Below are 9,763 nucleotides of genomic sequence, written 5' to 3' on the forward strand. Positions count from 1 at the left end.
GCCCCCCCGCCACTGCCTCACGCGCTCAGCGCGGGGTCCCTGGGGGTGGCGGGAGACCTGCAGCCGGGCCTGGGTGGGCCGGCGCAGGGCCTACTCCGCCCGCAGCCGCCCTGCGCGCTCGGCGCGGGGTCCCGGGGGGTGGCCCTGATCTTAACTTTTATGTAGGTTGAAATTTTTTCAAAATAAAATTCAACAAATTTAGACCATCTATTAATATAGATCAAGAGTTTCCAAAGGAAAATAGAAACCAGATAGGCTCAATGTAACATTTACTCATTGTATGTAACTTGTTGATGGGGATGAAAGTATCTCGTTTTATAAATTAATATCATCAAAAAAGATTATTGGTCAGTGGATATTCTTTCACTAAGTTTTTATTTATTTTCAAGTAACTTTTATAATGTCTAGACAGATAATAGTTTATAAAGTACAAGCAGCAGATGGTGAGGTGATTAAGGCGCTGAACTCTCACTTGGTAGACCATGGTTTGAGTCTCGTACCTGATGACTTGAAACTCACACTAGGCACATGTGCGTGCATGCCCAAAATCCCAAGAGGAGATGGGGTTGCAGCCTTGCCATCCTCCCTGGGGGGTGATTTCTCACTTTCCTTCCTTCTGTCTCTGTCTTTGGCAAGCATACATACCCTATGGAAAAATCTTTAAATTATTTTTAATTAAAAAAAAAAAAGGTACAGGTAGTCACTTGAAGTAACAGAGTGGACATTAGGTCAGGAGTTGGAGATTTGGATTGGAAGCTAGACTGCCAGGTAGTAAGCAGTGTGAACTATGGTACCAGCTCTTAATTACCTTTTTTGGGAAGAGTCATCTGCAAAAGGATTTTCAAGGGCATTGTTATAAATAAAAGGTGTAAAGTTGTATTAGATCTTTACAAATGGAATACAGTCCAACCTGTGGGAATTTTTTTTTTTGAGAGTTTTTTGCTATAGAGTGCATACACTCGCCAGACAGACAGAGACAGACAGAAAGCAAGAAATCACACACACACACACCCCCGGAGGAATGGCCACGCCACAATCCCTTATTTTCCATTCTCCTCTCGGGATCTTGGGCACGCACACACAAGTGTCCGGCATGAGTTTAAGCCACCGGGTCAGGGCTCGAACCACAGTCAACTACATAGAAGTCATTACACCAACTGTTAGTCCCAGGAATTTCTTTTCTAGTTTATTTATGTATTTCATGAGAGACCAGAAGAGAACCCTCACAATAGGATTTCATGCCCTGTTCCCCTCTTGCTACTCACACTGGACTAGCCAACTAGGATCATGGACGTGTGCACCCACCTGAGTGCAGACAGCCCAGGAAACACGACCTTCGGTCTTCATATGGGTCCAGCTTGGCTTGAACAGCACCACCAGACTGGCCTTGTGGGAATACTTTGAATGCAGTCCTGACTGATGCATGTACACCGGGCACCCGTGATTTCGGCCACTGATTTCTAAAACATAACTGATTCCCACCCTTCTCCCCTTTATTTTATCTTCTCTAAGTGTGCCCATGCAGTAGTGAAATGGCTGAGAATAACAGGAAAAAGCCAGGGGTACTTTCCTGAGGAATTTTAATTTGTATTCCATGTATTTTTCATTAGTAGCTGGGCCATCCACACACACGGAAAAAAGCCTCAGAAGTACTTTTTTGCTGGTCACCACTGTCATCGTTGTATAACAAGCATTTTTCCACTAATGTTATTATATTAATAAATATTTTTTAATTCAAATGAACTCAGACTAGATTTTAACTTTTTCTTTTTCTTTTTTTTTTTTTAGGTTTTTGCCATAGGGACACATGCACTTCTTGGAGAGAGAGAGAGAAGGAGAGTGAAAAATCACCTTGTAGGGGGGTTTGGCCTCACCCCAATCCCTTCTCTATTCTTCTCCTGGGATTCTGGGCATGCATGCATACCTGGCATGTGTTTCAAGCCACCAGCTCTGGATCTTGAACCGCAGTTGGCCACGTGGGAGTCTAGCACCTTAACCATCACGCCACTTCTGGCCCCCTAGATTTTAAATTTTTATACATGAGTCTTTGGATAATTCATCTTAACAAAAGATCACAGCCAAAACAACCACCAGCAGGATTGAGTAGCGTGTGACAGTTTCAGGATAAGAGGCCAAGATGATGCTTCTGAACAGTGGCTTTTGTTTTTTTGTTTTTTTAGAGAGAGATTTTTGCTATAGGGCACGCATGCTGACTGGAGAGACAGAAACAGAGACAGAAAGTGAGAAATCACCCCCCAGGAGGAATGGCCATGCCGCCTCAGTCCCTTCTCCTTCATTCTCCTCTCGGGATTTTGGGCAGGCACGCACACGTGCATGAGTGCCCAGCATGAGTTTCAAGCCGCTGGCTCCAGGACTTGAACCGTGGTCAACTATGTGGGAGTCCAGTGATGTAACCACTATGCCATCTGCTGGTTCCAAAGCAGTGAGTTTTAAACCACAGAGGAGAACAGTGGAGGGCAAGATTTCCACCATAACCTGACAGGATTCTGCCTTTCGTGTGTGTGTGTGTGTCTTTATGTTTGTTTTCCACGACAGGCTTCTTATAAAGTTTTCATAAAGAAGTTTTTCTATGAAAATGGCTTTTAGGTGTAGTATTTGGAGTTCTTTTTTTTTTTTTTTAAAAATCAATTAATAAAAATAAACTGAAGGGCTTCTGTGAAACATGATTTAAGTTTAAGCAACAGGTCCTGTAAATTATTTAATTAGCAAAACGTGTTCTTGCCTGTGCACAGAGACGGACATGCAGTATGCAGCGAAAGTATACCGGGACGAGCGGCTGCGGAGGAAGGCGGACGCCTTGAGCATGGACAACTGCAAAGAGCTGGAGCGGCTGACCAGTCTTTACAAAGGAGGCTGAGCTGGGGGTTTCATCTGTACCTTTTAGCATACTCTTTATTTTTTCTCTGAGTTTAGTTTCCTCATGAGAGCTGAAGAGAAAGATTCGATGTGAAAAACTAAACTGTGTAGTTGGTTTCTGAGACCTTGGACCGTTGGCTTCTGTAAAGAAGCCAGCTATTGGCTTCTCTCAATAGTAAGAACCGAAAACTAAAACTAATATTTTAGTTATGCTTCTGCAGTTATTTTATTTTCAAAAGCGTATGATTCCTAACTAAAAATGTCTTGAGTAAAGATGATCACACCTGTAGCAATTTCCAGTTTTAGTGATTTTTCCATTTTTTCCCTTGTCATGTAAATATTTATGGAATGATCACTTTGTGTACATACAGATATTACTTTTTTATTTAAATTATTTTAGTGTTTAGCTCCATGAGACACTTTGGTTTAAATTGATGGAATAAATGTTAGATGACACAGTTATACTTTCTTCGTCAGGTGTCAAACATGTGGCGTGTAAATGAAACTTTTTCAAAATGAAACAGAAACAAAAGCTGTTTAACTTTGTGTACAATCTTATAGCATTATCAGCTTAGAAGGAATTGATATTTTTATTATTGCCATTATATTCCAAAATATATATTGAGATAAATGAACTGGCATAGAGTATCAGTTTGCTGTTTAGTTTTATGAATTGCTAAGCCATGCATAGAAATGAAATGCTATACTGATAACTTTAAAGAAAATAAAATATGAGGAATTGACTATAAACACTAAGCTAAAAGGGTCTTCAACAGCAAATTCCAAATTTAATGATTGGAATCACAATTTCAATAATTAAAAGGTTCCTAAATGTTTATTTGTGTATCTTTGAAGACTGCTAAAATTTATGAGGAAGAGGGTCCCCCTAACTCTCCCCCAATGGAAATTTCAGTTTCTTAGTGATCACTTAATCAGGATACAAAAGTAAGTGGATTTTCCTAAACTAAGTAACAAGAAAAATGACTACTAAAATGTAGATTTGTGCCTTTTTTCCCTCTTGCCTGCTCCTAAACCTGTGAATAGATTATGGTCCACTCTTGGATCAGAGCATGCTCTGTGGCCCCACACAGCTGTGAGTGGAAGTAGAGCTGCGGGTAGAGTAGTGATGAGTAGCAAGTCATCCTTACAGGATGGTGAGCTGAAATTGGCTCGCCATTGAGTAATGCCATCTTGTAGGAATAAGCTCCTTATAATCAAAATTGTAATATTAATTAAAAGATAAACAGTTGAAGATGGAAGTCTTTGATGCCCATATATTGGATATGAAATTATTTGACTTCTAGTCTGCTATGCTTATTTAACAACATATCTATATAAATGTATTTTTTATTTTTAGATTTTTTTAATTGTTGTTATAGAGTGTATGTATTCACCAGAGAGACAGAGAGCGAAAGTGAGAAATTACTCCTCTTCCCCACTAGAAGGGATGGCCATGCTCAGTCTTTTCTCCTCCATTCTCTTTGGGATTTGGGACACACATGCACTTGTGTTAGACATGCTTTTCAGGCCTCTGGGTCCAAGACGCAGACCTGCACAGTTGGCCGTATGGGATCCAGCGCCTTAACCACCACACCACTTGCTGGCCCAACAGTTGAAATAGTTTCATGATTTTGCCTCCTACTCAGTGAATGGGATACAGACATATCAGTAGTTTTTTGGGGAAAGTGAGAAAATGTTAGGTAGAGTGACTTTGTCCTTTGGTTTAAAGAATTTTCTGGCTGTAGTTAATTAACATTTGTTGACTGAAACAACTGAAATGACCTTCTCTTTAAAATATTGTTTCATATACTCCTTTCCAGATAAATCAGTAGAAATGCCTGATTGAATTAGTGGGTTAGACTGAACAACACATTGTCCTAAGAAAACTGTACAACTTAACCAACTTGCTTTTAGAAATGTGATCTTTAAAAAATAACAATGCTTAAAAGAAAATACAATTATAAATGTTTTCTTGCGCCTGTAGATTAAGTTTTTTTCTTTTTAAAAAGAAAAAAGGTCATATCATTCTGATTAACTTTTGAAAGTTGATATGCATCAGAAAATTTATAAAAATTTAAATAAAAATGTCACCTATTTATTTTTCCAGTTTTAATGGGAAATTTATACTATTACAGTTGATACTTACAGGAACTAAACCTTCTTGTTGACTGATGCTTTTTCCTTTAATCCTGGCCTTAAGGGGATGGATGAGGTTATCAAGCTAAGTGAAGTTATATATCATAAAGTCACACATGGTTTTTGGACAGTATTCTATTTCAGTCGCATTGCTGCATTCCATTACATTTCATAAAATGTTATGGGAAATGTATTTGAAAAATAAAATTTTCAAACAACTGTGGGAAATGACCAATTGAGTGCCTATGTAAGCTACATACCAAGTGTGAAAGTAAAGATTGGGTCCTTAATGTCACTTAATCATGATGTAAAGCCCAATAAGTGTCTTAAAATTGAGGGTTAACTTTACAAAGAAAGACTTTAATTATCTTGAGAAGTAAAATGTTTATGTTTGCTGCTCTTATGATAAAATCCCAATATGTTGCCATCTTATTTTTACCTAAATGACCTTTGCAATTCTATTCAGTCATTTTTGATCACCACCTAAAGCCTTCAATCTTTGCATATTGCTTTACTAGCATCTCTAACTGGTACTTTAGAAGTTTGGCGGCAGTTGTACTTCCTAACACTTTAAATTTTTATCCCTTTACACACACACACACACACACACACACACACACACACACGTTATCATCCTTGTGAGGATTTGGGGGAAGAGAATTAGTACCTTTGTCCTCTTTTGATTCCTTAGTTTTCAAATAGCTGGTGCTAGTCTTCTAATAATTCCTGAGTTTTGAAATTTTGAGCAAATAAGATAACTGAATTCCCCATAATGAAAAATTTCTAATTATAATCCATTTAAGTGAAAACAGTATATTCTGGGGACATATGACATTTGAATGCTCAAACTACATATTTGTCTCATTAGCATTACGTGCTTATTTATGGTTTACAAAGACTTGGTAGAAAATAATAAAGTCCCTGAGGCGTATGTGTGTCCGTGCATTACACTGCTCTGCTTCTTATCGTCTCAGTTGTTCACAGGAGCAGAATGTGAAATGCCAGCCGTTTACCTTAATCGTACTTTTATGCTTAAATTTTCCTCCTATCAAGTCTTCGGTTACACCCGTATGTATAGTAGTTACTAAAAAATGATGAGCCTTTGATTTCCCGTTTGTTGATCTGTAATATTTTAAATGTAGCTGTTAGCACATGTGACATGCTAATGTTATGTAATATATTTCTACCTATTTTGTTTTAAAAAATGGACCCTCCCACCTGTGTTAAAGCAGTGAAAAATATTTCTTGATGTTGGCCTAAGGACCAAATGATACATCCTTCCAGATAAGCAAGTATTGTGTTGAAGGACCAAATGGTTGAAAGAAAATTAATTCACTGGTACGGCTTCCTCATGCGCAGCTAGGTTCCTTCTCTGTTCCTGGCCACCTTCACACACAGTGAAGCAAACCGAAAAGGAACTCCTAATCTTTTAGCTTACCTGGGTGGAGAAAAAGTAAAGAAAATGAACAAAAATCTGAATTTTAATGTTTACTAAATAGCTGGAAAACCTTATCGTTGGCCACATTGGACTGCTACCTAGTTAAAAGCCTATACAGTTCTGTATAAACCAATGAAAAAAGAATGTAGTAGTCTGGCAGTAACTTCCTTTTTTAAATGTTAATTCTAATTTTCAATGACAAAGACTAAGTATAGAGAATAAGGCTGTTCAAGGAGTTCTTGCACACCACTTGAATAATCTGGCATACAACACAGTCCTAGAATTCAGGCTTCCTTTACAGTTTTGTTACTATTAAACAGGTACTTTCATATAAATGGAAACGTTTTTCCTCAAAACATCAACTCAAAACATACTCCTTATATTAAGGATTATGTAACCACGGTTTTTGTAAATTCCCTGTATGTAACTCTTTCCTGTTGGTGTGTGATTCCTTTTCATTTAATTTGATTATCTGCTGGTGTTGGGGCCAATAGATTTGTGAATATTCTGTGGATGTGTCCTCCATGTATAGATATGTACATATTTTTTCCAGCTAATACCTCAAATGTAATTTTTTTATTATATACCACACTATATTTGCACAGAGCAGGGCTTCCATTAGCAGTGGATATTCTTATTTCTAATTTCAAATATCAGTCCATAAAATTTCATTGGCATGAATTCTTTCTGTTGATCTTTTTTCAGAATTTAATATGGAGATTTCTATTATAAGCCCCATCCTTCAAATATAATGTATCTTTCAATTTCTAGCAATCTGGAAATAAGTAAGGTAAGAAGTGTTTCTAGAAATGTCTTCGTTTAGTGAATTACTATTTAAAATTGGGGTGACGAATTGCCAAGATGTTTAGTAGCTGCACGGCAGACGACCCCTGACATGAATGTGAACAGGTCTTACCCAGCCCGAGAGCTTGAGCAGTCCATATTCACTTTGTTATTTAAAAGCACCTTTAAAGAAGTAGATTTTCAGTGACCTTCGAGTATTTTAACCATCACCTTCTAAATGAATTGCTTTTTAATTGGATGTTTATGCCAGTGAGAAGAAAGAAACTCATATATAAGTGATATTTTATAATTAATTTGTATTAAGAAACACTTCTTACCAATTTCACTTGTTTCATGCTTGGATTGCGACATCAGACTTTCTTTCCATTTAAAGTTTAGCTTTTGTGTTTTTAAAAGCTGCAGGTAATTGTCAAGGCGTGATGGGAGTTTTAATGGAAGCCTTGTGTGAGGTGAAACTGGTAAGGGAGATCTTATTTCATTTGTCGATAGTGCATTCAAGATTATACAACTAGGTTTAAAAATGAAATGTCTGATTTGTAAAATATTTAATGTTATATCAGACTTAAATAAAATTTTCCGTGTGAGAACTGTTAAAGAATATGCATTTGATTTTTAATGAATGTTCCGCTGAATGATTTATGAAGATTTTTGTCTTTCATTTTCTGTAGTTTATCTCAATAAATTAATAAAAAGATTTGTTCTCACTGTAAAAGAGTTGTTTTTATCACATTTTGTACTCATAATACACCAGTCTTTCATTTATTCAACCATTCAACAAATGTCTGAGAACGCCTGCTATAACCCAGGCAGTTAGCTGGGTGCCAGGAATTCATCACTGAACAGACTAGAATCATAATGAAATTTACATCACGGGAGGAAATAAGTGTCAAGTAAATAACTAATTATAATTTAGGTAGATCCACAAAGGAAAGTACAAGATATGATGAGAACATCTATCTAGAAGACCTAAACTCTGCTGGGAAGGTCAGGGAAGACTTCGGAGAGAGTGAAACGGAAACCCGAAAGACTCAAAAATAAGTGAGGGAGCACTGTAGGTGACGTTTCAGGCAGGGTGTGCATCGGTCAAGCCATTAAAACGGGTGGCTTTTTTTTATTTCATGGAAATAAAAACAAATTTGTATGATTAGAGCATGAGGAATCCAGGGTTCAGGGAAGAATTAAGGGAGGAGCTACATCTGCGTAAGACTATGTAAACCGTGTTGATGAAATTGGATTTTGTCCTCAGTCGGTGGCTTCCACAATACGCACAATACCGCTGCTGCTGACATAGGGTCAGGGGAAATATTTACTGGCCTAAAATGTTAGCAGTAGTGTGTATCAGTCCTCCAAAATGGGGTGTACCAAGCCCCCCAAAATTGTTTGTGAGTAAAGAGAGGCAGATAGAGCACCCGCAGCAGATCCTGGCGCTGTGATCCGCCCAGCTTCAGCCAGCCAGGGTCATGTCGGACCGTGTGTACCATGTACTGTGTACTCGGGGAAGTCTCGACACGAACCGGAATCTGCACGTGGGTCAGCTTTGCAGAGTATCCTGTGTCATTGCTGCACCATTGTCCGGCCTCCACAACTTGAGAGTTTTTAAGGAAGGAGTTACATGAGTGGAATTGGGCTTTTAGAATATCATTTTAGTTCCTGTGTAAAAACTAGATGGCAACACGAATGTAGCTAGGAAGCTATTGTCACGGAGAGCTCGTGACTTGGACCAGGATAGAAATACACTTCAGTGAATGATTTTCAGAGGTACTCAGGAGGTAGCATTAAAAGAGCTCTGCTTGATTGGATTTGGCAACAGTTAAGATCTAGGCTAAATGATGGGCCAGCAGGTGGCATGGTGGTTAAGGTACTAGAATTCCCATATAGCCGACTGTAGTTTGAGTCCCAGATCTCTCTCTTCCTCTCTCTCTCTTCTCTCTCTCTCTCTGTCTTTCTCTGGCAAAACTCATGTGAAGAAAACAATAAATAAATAATTCTGGGAAGAAAAAAAAACCCAAAAAACAAAAATGGCTAAACGAGCCAGGTGGTGTGCAGTCTGATGCCTCATGGGTAGGTCCCAGGCTGCGTCCCGAGGCCTCCCTATACGCGCTGGGCACGGCCTAAATGCCTGTAATCTAGGCTGGCTGCAGTTGGGGGATTATGACAGTGATACCTTGTTGGGGGGGTCTCTGTCCCTTTCATGTAAGGAAGGAGTGAGGGAAGAGGGAGGGAAGAGAGGAACTTAAAAAAAAAAAAAGGCAAAAATTTGACCATGAAAAGAAGTAGAGAAAAAATGGTGGTTGGAAGAGGATGTGGTTTCTAAAGAAGCTTGATTTTTTCATACATATTACACAAGAGACTTTATTATTTTATTATTATTTAATATATTTTTTTGGGGGGAGGTTTTTGCTATAGGGCACGTGAACTCACCAGAAAGACAGAGAAAGACAGAGATAGAAAGCGAGAAATCACCCCCCCGGGGGGATGGCCACACCGCAATCCCTTCTCCTCCATTCT

General features: G+C 38.5%; 1 protein-coding gene across 1 annotated transcript in view; it reads left to right on the plus strand.

Annotated features, from left to right (window-relative positions):
* Positions 1 to 4,296, plus strand: part of DNAJB14 (DnaJ heat shock protein family (Hsp40) member B14) — a 37,203-nt gene extending 32,907 nt beyond the window's left edge. Inside the window, exon 9 of the mRNA XM_006152184.3 lies at positions 2,754 to 4,296. Within this exon, the coding sequence (XP_006152246.1) occupies positions 2,754 to 2,878 (125 nt within the window). The 3' untranslated portion in view covers positions 2,879 to 4,296. The remainder of the gene's footprint in view (positions 1 to 2,753) is intronic.
* The last annotated feature ends 5,467 nt before the right edge of the window (positions 4,297 to 9,763 follow it).

Source organism: Tupaia chinensis, unplaced genomic scaffold (genome assembly GCF_000334495.1).
Source record: "Tupaia chinensis unplaced genomic scaffold, TupChi_1.0 Scaffold000340_1, whole genome shotgun sequence".
NCBI classification, from domain to species: Eukaryota; Metazoa; Chordata; class Mammalia; order Scandentia; family Tupaiidae; genus Tupaia; species Tupaia belangeri.